Source organism: Canis aureus, chromosome 11 (assembly GCF_053574225.1).
Source record: "Canis aureus isolate CA01 chromosome 11, VMU_Caureus_v.1.0, whole genome shotgun sequence".
Lineage (NCBI taxonomy): Eukaryota > Metazoa > Chordata > Mammalia > Carnivora > Canidae > Canis > Canis aureus.
Genome location: NC_135621.1, coordinates 18,107,465 through 18,122,877, shown reverse-complemented (window position 1 = coordinate 18,122,877; position 15,413 = coordinate 18,107,465). Strand labels below are relative to the sequence as shown.

The 15,413-nt window shown below is 38.2% G+C and overlaps 1 protein-coding gene across 22 annotated transcripts in view; it reads left to right on the top strand.

Moving 5' to 3' along the window:
• Positions 1-15,413, top strand: part of CAPS2 (calcyphosine 2) — an 84,399-nt gene that overhangs the window by 38,830 nt on the left and 30,156 nt on the right. For 18 of the 22 annotated variants that reach the window (XM_077913872.1, XM_077913873.1, XM_077913879.1 and 15 more), the window contains 6 exons: positions 3,455-3,554; positions 7,344-7,393; positions 8,630-8,675; positions 8,764-8,889; positions 10,342-10,515; positions 13,700-13,822. In XM_077913872.1, coding sequence (XP_077769998.1) covers positions 3,474-3,554; positions 7,344-7,393; positions 8,630-8,675; positions 8,764-8,889; positions 10,342-10,515; positions 13,700-13,822 — 600 coding nt within the window. In that variant the 5' untranslated portion in view covers positions 3,455-3,473. Of the gene's footprint in view, positions 1-860; positions 990-1,091; positions 1,119-3,454; positions 3,555-4,046; positions 4,242-7,343; positions 7,394-8,629; positions 8,676-8,763; positions 8,890-10,341; positions 10,516-13,699; positions 13,823-15,413 lie in introns of those variants that run through there. The other 4 variants (XM_077913882.1, XM_077913880.1, XM_077913893.1 and 1 more) reach the window with 4 other exon arrangements.

The window sequence follows — 15,413 nt, the reverse complement described above, 5'->3', positions numbered from 1 at the left end:
TCTGCCTCTCTCTCTGTGTCTCATGAGTAAATAAATAAAACCTTAAAACAAAACAAATACCTGGGTCTGTTACCACCTGGGCCCCAAGATAAATTTGATCCTCACCTGCATGGAAGTTAAATAATCTTTTTCCTCTTTGCTTGATTATGGGATGGAATTGATCAATTTATTCTTCTCTCTCGCTTGTGTTCTGATTTAGTGTAAGCAAATCATAGCCACTGATATCCCTCACCAAGAGAGCAGTGGTGATAATTGCAACTGGAAATAATCATCTTTAAAAAATGAGGGAAGGAAAAAAAGTAAAAAAATAAAAAAAAATAAAAATAAAAAATGAGGGAAGGGGGAGGTGAGTTCAGTTCTCTGGTAGCAGGGAAGGTAGTATGTAAAATCTGAGTGTGTTAGCCGGCGCTGTTCAGCTCAGGTGAGATGTAGTCTCCATCCAGTTTGAGTGCAGACAGTTGTTCCCAAGCGTTTCCCTGCGGCCACCACCCCTCATCCCCAGCTGCACCTCCTGTGCTATAGGACAGGGACAGACTTCCGTATGCTTTCCAAAGGTCCCTTCCCATGCTATTCATTAGAAATTCTGATTCTTTTGCCACCAAGTTTAGGTTTCTGGTGCCCTTGAGTCTCTGCAGCTCCTTCTCTTTCTTCTGACCCGTGCAAGCAAGGGTGTAGGATTACAAAGAGGTCTGAAAGTGGTATAAATCCATGCTCAGAAACAAACAAACAAACAAACAAACAAACAAATCCATGCTCAGTAATAACTAGCAAATAACTTGGCAGAGCAAATGGTCCTGGTTTTGGTTCTCAGATTCCTTAGTTTGAAAATCAGAAGGTTGAGCTGTTTAATCTCTGCAGGCCCGTCCAGATTTCAACATTCTTTGACATAAGGGTACACGCGGCGTCAGTAGCCTGACCGTTCTGATTCCGTAGATCCTGGAGTGTTCCATGGGTGATGGTTGCCCTGTGAAGACTCTGGTTCTATCTGAGTAAGCCCTCTTGCACGCTGCATAGTTCTGAAATAGCTCATATCTGAATTGACTGAATTCACTTATTTAACAAATGTTTATTAAGTTCTTACTGTTTTCTAGGCTCTCTGCTAGGAGCTGAGATACAAGGTGAGCAAAGCCACACTCGTTGCCTTTAGGAGGCTTGCAGTAGTGTGAGGAATAGTAGCCACCCCTTATGCTTCGAATGCCTGCGCTGTTGTTTGAAGACGAAATTTATATGCGGCATTGGGATCCTGTCATATTTAGGTTCAGAGAAAGGAAACAAAGAATATGTTCATGATGTGTACAGGAACTTGACTGTGCATTACTCTCTTTATGGACTAAAAGCCATTTCTGAAGTATCTGCTATATTAAGGACAAGAGATACCAGCCCTCGTGGCCTTGCCATTTGTTAGGGGCACGAAAAGAGTAATTACAAGCGGAGAGGTACGATTGTCAAGCTTGCGGAAGTACAGGGACTAGGAGGTCCTGGAAAGGGGATTTACGTTTTGTTGAATTTTGTTGTTTGCAAATGAATGATGGGGATTTACAGTGACTTAACATGGTTTGAAATGGGTACGATGGTTTCTAAGGTATAAAGAACCGTGTGGCTGGTGTGTGAAGAAAATCACTTGCTGATTCCTCAGTTTGCCATCCGACATGGCAAATACAGCAGCTTTTATGATGTGATTAAAAGCAAGTAATAGGGCAGCCGGGTGGTTCAGCGGTTTAGGGCCGCCTTCGGCCCAGGGCGTGATCCTGGGGACCCAGGATCGAGTCCCCATTGGGCTCCCTGCTTGAAGCCGGCTTCTCCCTCTGCCTGTGTCTCTGCCTCTCTCTCTCTCTCTCTCTGTCTCTCATGAATAAATAAATAAAATCTTAAAAAAAGGAAGTAACAACTTTAAAAGTTGCTTCTTTGTGAAGGATAACTCAGAAAAAAAGTCAAATTATTTTTGCATCTGATGATTTGTGATGTTTTCAGAATATGTCTACTGTTGGTTGCTAAGGCTTCCTGACATTACTCTTAGAGTAGAAATCTAGGCTTGGGGCATGGAGTTTTAGGGGAGGGGGCTATGGAAATGGGGTAAGGGGAGCCATACAGATAAATTAGTGAAGAACTGGAATATCTTTCAGATTTTCACTGGGTCTGCAGTAAAACTACATTTTAAGAATAATATTGATGGCTACCATGTATCGAGTAGCCGTGTTGTACCTAACACAGGAAGATCAGAAAGGTGCTAACATTAAACTCACTTTACATATTAGAAATATTGGCTCTGAAATATTAAGTTCTTACCCAACTTTACATTACAGGAAAGTGTCAAAAATGAGGATTTTAACGTCAATCTAACTCTATGCTGGCACTATGCCATGCTCTTTCCTTAAAAAGTAAAAAAAAAAAAAATCACTACTAAAATAAATCCAAGTCTAATAACAGAAATATGAATCGTTAAACAACATATCCTCAGTAATATAAAGTTAAAGTGTAAAATAAAATATTCAAAATTTGCGTGACTGAGATATTCATCTGATTTCTGTTTTGTACACTTTTGCAAGTTGATCATTCTCAGCATTCTCTTACATGCACTTTTACCTGTCGCCTCATAATTGCCGGTTGGACTACCCACTGTATTTTATTCTTTGTATCAAAGAATACTGTTTGCATAATACACTTTTTCATTAGCTTACTCTAGCAAAATCAAGACTCATAAAGGTTTAGGAAAAAGAGTAAAGAAAATATAAATGTACATCACTTTGTGGTAGAGAAGTACAAGCATTCATTTCCTATTGCTGCTGTAAAAAATTACCACAAACTTAGTGGTCTGAAACAACTTAAATTCATTATTTTACATTTTGAGGTCAGAAGCACCAGATGAGTCCTACAGGGCTAACCTCAAGCTGTCAGCAGGGCTGGTTCCTCTGGAGGCTCCAGGGGAAAATTCATTCCTTGCCTCCTCTAACTTGCAGAGACTGCTCATTCTTTTCCCCCCGTTTTCAAAGCCCGCCGTATAGTATCCTCACTCCCTCTGACCCGTGCCTTCCGTCTTAACATCTTCTCTTTCTTACCCTGATCATGTTGCCTCCCTTTTATCAGGACCCTGGTGATGACATGGGGCCCTCCAGATAATCCAATATAGTTTGCACACCTCAAATCCTTTACCGAATCACATCTGAAAAGTCCTCTTGGTCATTACACGACCAAGGTAAGCCTATCCGCAGGGTCCAGTTATTAGGACATGGACATCTTTGGAGGAACATGGTTCAGACTAGCGTTTGCCCTGTAGGTATTGCCCCACATAATGTAATTGGCCCCCAAAAAGTTGATTTTGGTTGAAAGGAACAAGAATAATTAACCATATGATTTCTTTTCATGAAGTAGTGTTACGTAGTTTGTATGACTTGTTTAAAATTAGAGTGAAAGTTACCATTTTTATGATTTTTACCCTTTTCAAAATATACTGCAGGATCAATACGTGAACTTAAATGGATTTAGAGGTTAAAGGGATTGCTGCTTCTCCTACAAGTCAAGCTCAGCCATTCTCTGGAAGAAAGAAGCTGCTGCAAGTATGTGTGCTATTTCATTTTCTTCTTGTAGGATGATTCATTAAATAATTTCCTGACTCCTTTCTTCATGTTTTTATGACAACTTATATGCACAAGTATTTAGGATCCATATTTCCTAGATTTGAAGAGTTAAGTGGCCAGAATTGAAGATAATCATTATTTGAAAGTTTGAAAGTGGGTCATTGCTTGAATTAGTTTCATTTTTATTTTATTATTATTATTATTTCGTTTTTTACAGACTTTATTTATTCATGAGAGACACAGAGAGAGAGGCAGAGACACAGGCAGATGGAGAAGCAGGCTCCATGCAGGGAGCCCGATGCAGGACTCGATCTCAGGACCCCGGGGTCATACCTTGGACCAAAGGCAGACGCTCAACTGCTGAGCCACCCGGGTGTCCCATAAGTTTCATTTTTAAAAATCAAGTTTATTATTATTGCTTTCATATTCTTTCTTTTCTTTTTTTTTTTTATTTATGATAGTCACAGAGAGAGAGAGAGAGAGAGGCAGAGACACAGACAGAGGGAGAAGCAGGCTCCATGCACCGGGAGCCCGACGTGGGATTCGATCCCGGGTCTCCAGGATCACCCCCTGGGCCAAAGGCAGGCGCCAAACCGCTGCGCCACCCAGGGATCCCTGCTTTCATATTCTTATTTAAAAAATTTTCTGTGTATATCTGCAGAAAATGTAAGAGGGATAGTAGAAAAAATAAGAGACTATCAGTGTACATTTTGTGTTCGCTACATAAGAAATGAATCTAAAAAAAAAGAAATGAATCTGAGCTTTTATTGTTAGGCCTTTCATTCTTCATAACCTTCATAATATCACCATTGTGCATATGTATCATTGATTAACCACAAGTTTACAGCTGCTTTGTCCTTGTTTCCACCATAGAATTGAGTGTATATACATTTTAGTTTAGAGAAACATAAAAGTGATGTATATTTCCTGCTGTTATTATTCTAAACATTGAATGCCTACCGCTTGGCAGAGACCGCGATAAATGTTTCATTAACTTATGTCACTTATTTCTTACAACAAACCTTTGAGGTAGGTATTATTATTATTAACCTGCTTTTAGAAATGGAAGAACTGAGGCTCCTGGAGATGAAGTGACTTGCCCAGATTTTGAACTCCAGTTCTAACCTCACCATCTGTGCTCATTACCCTGTGTTCTGCTGTCTCCCTTCTATGAATGAGTCAGTGCTTTGGGGTTCCTATGGTTCGTAATATTATGAGTTAAATCTGAATTATTTGATAATTTGAATAAAGCAGCCTTCTTGTCAAATGTCAAGTACAAAATATCAAGTATTTCAGCCTTACCCACTGATTGATTATCATATTGTGGAGGCTTCAGCTTTTTTCCTAGTTGTTAAGACAGCGCATGATTTAAGTTCTTAAAAAAAGGCTTTCTGTTACTAAACTTTTTCTCCCCATATAATACCCTCCTTTGGTTTTTTTATTAGGAAGGTCCAGCTAGAAAAAAAAAAAAAAAAAAAGAGGAAGGTCCAGCTAGTGGTGGGTGAGGGAACAAGTTTATATTATCTTAGAACCCTTGTTCCTGGGTGCCTGGGTGGCTCAGTGGATAAGTGTCTGCCTCTGGCTCAGGTCATGATCTCGGTCCTGGCAGCGAGCCCCACACTGGGCTCCCTGCTCAGCGGGGAGTCTGCTTCTCCTTCTCCCTCTGTGATTGCTCTAACTTTCACTGTCTTGCAAATAAATAAATAAAATCTATCAAAAATAAAAAAAAAGAACTCTTGTTCATGAAGGAAAATGTGATCCTAGATATCCAGGTTATTGTCTCTTCAAGATTATCAGCTTAGTTTAAATGTTGTAGTTACCACTACCGTTTTGAGGGTATCTAAAGGCTAGAATTAAAAATGAGAAATGACACATAATCTTTTTTAAAAAAATGGTCCTTGATGTTTCAAATCATTATAAGCACCAACAACTGATAAATATGTGTAGCAGATAAGAATATAAAAACTTGTTCAGCCCCACTGATAATCAAGAGAATGAAAATGAACAGTGTGATATACTTTTATGCCTCTGTTAAATTAGCAGAAAAATGTAATATTGAAATACTCTGATGTAGAGTTAGTGCGTTATAAACTGGTACCACAGGGGAAGTGGGTGGGGACTTGGCTGAAACAGGTGATGGGGATTAAGGAGCCCAGGGGGAGGTATGGAATTGTTCCACCTCTTTGCAAAACTTTTAGGAGTTGAGTTTCTGGAATGCAGGGGCATTTGACTGTAATGTTTATATTATGTTCTTTAGAAAATGCCTAGTCTAAATTAAAATACTGTAGAATCAAACACGAAAAAAAAAACAAAAAATAAACGAAAGTGGTACTGCATTTTTGGAAACAAGACTGAGCTATAAAAATTTTCAAATGATTTCATGCAAATAATACCATTCCTGGAATCTGTTCTAAGGAAATAATCTAAAGCATAGAACAAAACTACTTGAAAAGAAAGGTATTTTTTGAAGTATGTTTTTTTGAAATAATGAAAAAAATATGTAGCAATCGAAAAATACATAAATTATGGCATGACCTTTAGATGGGCTATTATATAGACATAAACATGATTTTAAGGAGTGACATAGAAGTAGCTTAAAATAAAAGGACAATTGACTTTATGTTACCAGTCAACAGTAGGCCAGTAGGAGTTAAATTTTTGTGGAGTCAAAAGTTACACGTGGATTTTTGACCATGGTGGGGGGGGAGGTAGTTGGTACCCTTAACCTCAGCATTGCTCAAGGGCCAACTTAGCATAAGTAGATTATGTATATGTATTATGTTATCATATGTATTATATTTATTATTATATATATTACAATTAATTGATCATTTTGATTTTACATTTCTACATTTTAACTTTTTATTAGGATTGTATTGAAAACAATGCCATATTAAAGCTTATACTGAATTGAATTTGTTTTCTCTCTCATGGTCAATTAGAGTGATGAAGCTCAGTCTTGAATGTAATTTCTATACTTGCTATCGGTATCACAAAAATGACCAGTTAGATAATGTTTTAGAAGTTAGCCAGAAGAGTTGATGGATGCGTTGTTTCCTCCCTTCATTACCTTGAATTTTCTCTATGATTCATATATATTTCTTATTCCATGGTGGCTCACTGTATTTTCATCTCTTTTGCACAGTTTTTTGGAAATAAGCTTGAACATCTACAAATGTATGTAAAAGTATATACTTATCACTTCTTTGCACAATTCCTGCAGTTTTCCCCTTTCCTTTAGGACGAGGTCTTCGACTTGTGTTGTTTTGCGACGGCTCTGGCCCCACTACCCTGTCCCCCCTGGAGTGCGGCCCCTTCTAGGGCTGGTACAGGATGAGTGTTGTTTCTCCTGGCTAAAGCAGTTTTCTCCCTTCTATCTTTATCTGGCTACTACTCATCCTTCAGAGTTCAGTTTAAAGGTCACTGTTCTTTTTGTTTTCGAAAAAGCTTCCTCAATTTCCGAGACTTGAGTAAAATGCTCTATGTAGCTGCCCTGTCATAGCCCGTGTTTTTTCACATTATGGTTTGTTGAGTGAATGTCATCCCCAGCAGACAGAGCACCATGAGGGTAAGGATTATTTTTGTTGCTTATCATCCTATCTCTGTGTCTCAAGCATGGTAGGAAGAGCCTTAGGCTTAATAAGTATTTCTTATATGAAGTTTACTGAGAAAACTATAATCAGCTTTATTGCATTGACTCATTGCTTATCTTTTAAAGTATACAGAAGGGGCATATACACACTGATTTTTTTCTTTTTTTAATTAAAGCAAGGACAGACTTCCAAATCATGGGCAATCCAGAATCCTCGCCTACCAGTGTAAGTCACATTTCTTCACACTTGAGCTATTTAATGGGCAAATATTTATAATATATTAACAAGTAAAAAAAAAAGAGAACAGAATTTTATATGTAGCTATGATTGTGAACCACAGAAAAATTGGTATCTATGTGAATGGCCTGAAAATTGCTATGCCAAAATTAAGTAGGATACTGAGGGAAATACTTCTCTTGTTTTTTTTTTTTTTTAAAGACTTTATTTATTTATTTGACAGAGAAAGAGAGTGAGAGCACAAGTAGGCAGAGTGGCAGGCAGAGGGAGAGGGAGAAGCAGGCAGGCTCTGTGCAGAGAGTGATGCAGGACTCCATCCCAGGACCCCAGGATCAGGACTTGAGCTGAAGGTAGATGCTTAACTGACTGAGCCACATGCCCTTATACTTCTCCTGTTTTTAAATTTTCTTTAATATTCTTACATTTTCCTGAAAAAGTTTAACTATTATTTTATTTAGAAAATTTGGATAAATGAATTTATTAAAGAAATTATACAATTTTGAATTTTATAACTGAGATAGTCAAAATTAATTTAATAGGAAGTATCTGTGGCTTTAATCTTATCATGAGGAATATGAAAATTTTATCAATCTTATTTAAATTATATTATTTTTGGATTAGACTATATTAACTTATGTTTTATCTTACATCTTTCCAAAATTTGGAAATATAGGATTTTTATATTCTTTCAAGTATTTTAGATACAGCTTATTAGAAAATAGAATTTAAAAGCCTAATAATTTTTAGTCTAAACCATATGAAGTTGACATTTTTATAGATGAAAAATGGGCAGGTATCAGCAATTTCATGTGGCTCTACATAACAGATACCTGTATGCTCATCTAGATAAAGAATCGAGGGGATCCCCAGGTGGCTCAGTGATTGAGCATCTGCCTTCAGCCCAGGGTGTGACCCCCGGGGTCCCGGGATCTAGTCCCACGTTGGGCTCCCTGCATGGAGCCTGCTTCTCCCTCTGCCTGTGTTTTGGCCTCTCTCTTTGTCTCTCATGAATAAATAAATAAAATCTTTAAAACAAAACAAAACAAAACAAAAAACCAGCTCAAAAACTACTGAACATTTAACAAAAGCCTTTCACTACTGGTAGGTACAGGCACCATTGGCTTTAGCGTACCTTTTTTTTTAAATAAGATGTAGCATATATAATTTGCAACTGTTAAAGCCTCATTTAAAAAACTTACGGGATGCATAAATTATTTCTTTCAGGGTTCCACCACTTGATTTGCAAAGCCTCATTGACTCTGATGAGGAGGTAATTTTTACTTGGTATTTGCTATGATAAACATTTGAACACAATATCATATATACTGTATAATACATAGTATTTATTTTTATTTTAGGATGATTTTTCACACATCCCGCTTAGTACCGCGCATATTCATTTTAACCCACCAAATTCATCTTCTGCTCTTAGTTGCATCACACCATGTCAAGTATCACGTACTCAGCTTAATGAAAATGAACCGGTTAGTATTTATTTCTTATTATCAACTTTCAGAATTAGATTATGCTGTATTTAGTCCAGAAATTTCATTGTATTCCATCTTATGTTTTGTCCAGGTTAGTAGTTTCTATATTAACATCCCAAATGATCATGTCGGTGAAATAGTTTTACTTTGTTTTCCGTTTTTCACATAGGAATAGTATTTTAAACATGTCTTATAAAATTGGAAAAGTACTGGTGTACCCTAAGAGGGAATGCAGGAATTTAAAAAATATGGTAGAGTGTTAGGTCAGATTCTGCTAGTTTCACAATGTGGTTTATCTCTTAGAAATTAACTTCTACTTTGGGCTACTCAGATGCTCATACTTATTACTATACTTATTTCAAGCTATTTCCTTGGGACTTATTTATACTTCAAACAGTATTTAGTGTCTTATTTTGTGTTAGAAACAAAAGTTCTGACTAGCACTCTGAGGAGGGCTTGCTTTTCTGTCTTTGTTACTCTTTCTTCTGTCACTGGTTCTATTTTTTAAGAGACAGTGTGGGGGCCTCCGGGGGCTCAGCGGTTGAGCATCTGCCTTGGGCCAGTCCTGGGATTGAGTCCCAGTCGGGTCCCTGCAGGGAGCCTGCTCCTCCCTCTGCCTGGGTCCCGGTCTCTGCCTCTCTCTGTGTCTCATGAATAAGTAAATAACATCTTAAAAACAAAAACAAAAACAACTCGAGGGACTTAGCAGACTGAGCCCGGTGCCCTTGGCTGGTGCTGTTCGTATTCTCCTCCGTCTCTGGATGGCTGCACACCGGTGCCCTGTTGTGTTTCAGCTCCAGTTTTCACCCTGAAACTTCTGTTTTCTCCTTCTCTAGGTTAGACGTGGATGTTACCAACACTTTCCTAGGGCCATGCAGGCTTTATCCTCCTTTTAGGCTGGCTGTCCCTCTTGGGCCAATGTATATACGCCATTGTGTTTGCTTAGCACTCCTTCCAGATTTCTCTGTTCACTGGCTGTTGCCTCTCAGCCCCGTTTGACAGAGGCCTGGGTCACAGCAGAGGCAGCCAGCCGCCTTAGTGACCTCCGATTGCTGTAATGACTCTGGAAGAAGTGCTTGTCAGTAGAGTTTTGCTGGGGCAGGAATAAAAGGCCGATCTAAAGCACTTGAGAAGAAAGAAAAGTTAATTTTTGTCTTCTCAATTTTTTTTGGCACCAGCACTGTTCTTCTGCAGGGAGACCAGGTACAGGCTTCCTGGTGTTTCAGGTGTTTCAGATCCCAGCAGCTCCATCTGCTTGGTGGCTCAGCAATGTCACACCAGCTAAACGTTCCAGATGTCACCTCTGGTTGGCACACAGATCATAACGATCCGTTTCTTAGGCATAAATGTTAAGATCAATGGTAAACCTGTTAACATTAATTTGGAAAATTAATAATCATTTTTTTCTGGTAGATGACATACTTTTAATTTTTTAATTTTTATATCCAGGAGCAAGACATAACACCTGAAAACTTGCCAGCACCAACAAGCAAATATAAACTAAAATATCAGCAATATGAAACCGAAATGAAAGAGGGGTATAAACAGTATAGCCAGAGAAATGCAGAAAAGACTAAATCAAATATTATGCAACAGTCTCCAAAAAACAAGATAGATGACAAGGTAACATATGAGACTTTATGAGGTTCTGATGAAATTATTTTTCTGATAATAATAAAAAAAAACTACATGTATTATAGAAATCCTTTTGTCTGGTATTTCTTACTGTTAGTCATAGTACATGTATAGCTAGCACTTAGTTCTGTGTGCTAGGGACTATTTTAAGTATTTGCATTAACTAGTTTACTCTTAATAGCTCTAAAAGTTTATTACTGTCATTTTCAAATGTGAAAACTCTAGTCATATGACCTAGTCATCTTTTCTGTGTTAAAAGATTTTCATTTGCCTTGGGATTGGAAACAAGACTGTATTATAAAGCTGTTTTTTTTTCTCCCTTAAAATATTTTATTTATTTATTCATGAGAGACACAGAGAGAGGCAGAGACCCAGGCAGAGGGAGGAGGAGGCTCCCTGCAGGGACCCATTGGGAGGCTTGGTCTCATGACCCCGAGATCATGACCCGGGCAAAAATCAAGAGCTGGAGGCTTAACTAACTGAGTCACCAAGGTGCCCCTAAAATTTCTTTTAAAGTAAAACTGATTTCCTTGAACATATGTTCATTCAAATGAAGGCACTTGTTTATTTTCAGTTAAGGGAGGAACAAATACTGCTTGTGAAGCTTCCCATATGGTTGGTAAATACTTGTAAGATATGAACAGAGTTTTCTTTTGGGAAAAATTCTGTTTTGCTTTGATTTTTAAAATCTACATATAAATGCATATAATTATTATTTCATATGTTTTTGGTAGGTAGTCTTACAAAAAGTCTTGGTTTCTATACATAATTTTGTACTTAATGGATTTAAGCAACTTATTTGATGTTTTTTTAGGTGTATACTGTTATGAAAATCAACACTGCTATCTAAATGGGCTATTAGTAAATCCTATTACAATTACATTAATTAACACTGGAAGTAATATCTGGAAATAGAATTGCTTCCTGATATCAGAAATGTAATCCCCTCAATAAAGCAGGGAACAACATAACATGTAAATTGATTCTTTTTTATTGAGTAAAAAGCTGAAGTTAAACATATTTAAGATCTAGGACAATAACTTATGGTCATAACCATGAACTAGTCAAGCTGATATATCAGTCAACAGAAAATCAAACAGTAAAAGTTCCTCTCTGCTTGTTTAATGGCAAACTTCCTTTGTTGAGTTTTCCTTCCATTTAGTATAAAATATTGATGAATCTCTTGGTGTCAAATCGCTACCTAAAATGTAAACTTATATTTTAAATGGTGAAACATATTTAAATGAAGCCTGAAAATCATTAAACTTCAATTTTGCAGAAAACACTAAGTCAGTGAATAAAACAGACAAATATTTTTGCCCTTACAGAGTGCATATCATAATGGAAGGATTTAGCAAGAAAAAAAAAAAGAATGAATGAATGAATGAATGAATGAATGAATGACTCAGTCACCCCATCTAGTCTGACAGTTGGTGATTAATGCTGTGGATGGAAGGGCACTGGGAAGACCAGGGCTCAAGGTTGGGGTCACTATTCGTGCAGGACCACCAGGAAAGATCTTTCCCATAAGGTAGCATTTCAGCAGGCATCTGACAAGGGTGACACGCAAGCCACCCAGGATATACTCTCACATGTCATGAAGTAGCAGGCCGCGTGGAGTGTTTAAGAAATATCAGGGAAGATGGTGTGGTTGGAGGGCGAAGGGCAAGGGAGGGCTGGGAGGCAGATCTGTGAGCCCTGTGCACTACCCAGGGTTTGGCCTTTCACTCTAAGGCTGAAAGCCATTTTTCTGCTTTGAGGGCAGGTTTTACTGAGAATAGAGCGAAGCTGGAAGCGAAAATGTCTGAGGAGGCTGTCACAATAATCCCAACAAGAGATGAGGACGGAGGCATGGACCCAGGCTGCCCACTTGGATAAGAAGTGGTCATGATTAGAAGCCAGATTCTGGATAGATTCTGAGTATTTGAGAATATCTGCTGATGGATTGATTGTAGGCTTAGGAGAAAGGGATGATGAAGGATGACCCAAGGTGTTGGACCGCAGCAATTGGAAGGGTGGGGAGGACCATCAGGAAGTCTGGTTTGGGGAGGTTAAATTTGACATATCAAGTGAAAATGTCACTGTTTAGGATAAACACAAACTGAAACAAAATAAAATTCCTTTGAAAATTTCTTCCAACCTGAACGTAGTGCAGAACTTTGCTTCTACTTAAACATATCTATTAATTTAATCTGCCTAATTTACCTTATATAATGTTAAACATCTTTTTGATGTCTCCTAAAATGAGTCCCTATGCAAGAAAAACAAATATATTAGTACGTAAATGAATAAACTTATGACGTATCCTCGTAAATTGATTTCCCAGTAGTTAATACTTTTGCAAGATGCGTTATTCATTTGTTGAATAAGGATTTATGAAATGCTCACTATGTGTGGTCCTGTTCTGGCGTCAGGGACACTGCAAGAAAAATGGCAGACAAGGTTCCGGCCCTCATGGAGCTTGCAGCAGGAGAGGCAGGCAACAATTCAGACACAAATGTATAATAGGATTTCCTGTAGCAGTCAAGAGTCGCAGAGAGTAGGGTATGAATATGGAGTGTGACCTTTCAAGAAAGGTAAGAACAAACCCTGGAGGAAAAGCTTGAAATCTATGACGTTTTGGCAGCTGCTATCCTACCGGGACGTTGTTGTTGTTGTTGTTAGGGGAATATAAGTACATCTTATAGTCAGAGAAAAATTCAGCGTTTTTCCTTAGGATCCCAGAGGATCCTTACGTCAAGGGGTACATCCCACCTCTTAGTACTTCTGAATTTCATTTTACAAAGGAAATCCCCCTTTTTGTTAACTACAAAGACTCAAGTGGAAGGTAATGGTCATGGTACTTGCTACCTTTTATCTGATGCTTACCTTATGTCAGATACTCTTATAAGTGCTGGACATTTCATCTTCGCGTGTGTGAAGTAGTTACTGTTAATTCCCATTTTAATTCCATTACTATGAGTAAACTGAGGCACAAGAGGTCCTCTAGCTAAAAGATGGAGACCTGTGTTCAAATAGGCATTCTGATCGTCAGTCCATACTGTCGTCGCTACACAGTGACTATCGACGTGTTCAGAGGGTATTTAACACACTATTTTGTTAAAAACGAGTATGCTAAGTATGTGAACTAAGTGTAAACTGTCGTGAGCTCATTTATTGCTTTCGCTTACAGTGTGTGCAAGGTGAAGAAGCCATCATAGATACTCTCACAACTCTGGATAGGAAAGCCCTCTTGCAGCAGGGTTATGCAGAAATCCCTTATAATGCACAAAGGAGCACGAGAAGATCTGATGCTGTAAGTTACTTGTTAAGCCATTCGGGTAATTTGCCCTCCCAAGATTTTGCAGTCTTAAAATTGAGTAAATAATTGCAACAATTGAATTAGGACTGCGGTGGATGTTCACAAATGTGTAAATTGAGTTCTCGTTTTTACAAATGGTTGAGGTTTGGTGTATTTACCTTGGAGAAATGGTCTTGAATCTTTGAGAGTTTGTAAAAATTTAGTTTATACTATTAAAAATGTTAATCGGCTGCTATTTTTGTCAGTGGGTTTATTTGACATCACCCCCTACCCCCAAAGTAACCTAATTTTTTTTTTAAAGATTTTATTTATTTGAGAGAGATATCATGAGCAGGGGGAAAGGGCAGAGGGAGAAGCAGACTCCTTGCTGAGCAGGAGGCCTGACACAGGACTCCATCCCAGGACTCGATCATGACCGAAGGTAGATACTTAACTGACTGAGCCACCCAGATGCCCTTGACCTAGTTGTTTTTTAGAAGTGATAAGCTAATAAGACTAGAGAAATTCCAGCAAGTTAAGGAAAAGGGCAAGAATAATTTTATTTTTAGGAAAAGGGAAGCAAAACTGTAGACTCTCAATATTAACTTTAAATGGTGTCTTTTACAAAATCAGTTATGTCTCTGCCTCTCTCTCTCTCTCTCTCCGTGTGTGACTATCATAAATAAAAACAAAAAAACAAAGAAACAAAATCAATTAGATTGTTGGATGAGTATGGCTTAGGCCAGGTCTGGTGCAAATAGATAATTACATTTTTATAGTGTCCTGGGGTGATCAGACCAAGCTGTTTTAGGTCGGAGTCCACTGGCCACCCCAGACACCCCCAGGTGACTAATCCCCTAGACGTCCTTGTAATGGATTCGTGAAATATCAGTGTGTGGTGGTTCAAAAGTTGGGAGAGCTCTGGTTTAGATATGGTTTTAGGCAGTTATATAATCGTTATCACTGAGAGGAGAGTCGATATATATTTTATTTGGATTACAGTCACCCAGAATTAATATGTTCTCAGTTGGCAGCAATATGCAATCCGTGTCTGGACCACGGCCGGATGTTCTGTGGGCGTTTCAAGCTGCTAGTTTGTTGTAGTTTTTGTACCAAATAAAACAATATGAACATCATCTTCTATGCCTACTATTTAGATATTTATGTTTGATAGAATAAGGAATATTGCCAGGATTATCCTAAAATTTAAAAAGCTACTTGACAAGGCACGACAGTATCCCAGACCAGGCTTACTTTGATATGTTCCTGAAGTTGTACTTGAAATGGGTGCTACTGACGCGTAAGGCCCGCCGGGTGTTGTTCTTGGTGTCACCCAAAGCCATCCGGGTGTTAGCGGTTTTTTTTTTTTTTTTTTTTTTTTTACTTACAGCTGCTTTTGTTCAGCAAGTTCAGCATCGAGTATTTTACTTTATTGTGGTGGCACGCATTTATCGGTTTTTCCCCCCAAGGATATGTTTGTGTGAATGCATTTGAAATTGGTACTGGTTTATTTTCAAAATCTAGGTAGAAACTTTTTAATTTGTAGCTACTTAATCGAACACCAGAAGTGGTGAACCTGTGGTTTTCATATCCATCTCTTCTAGTT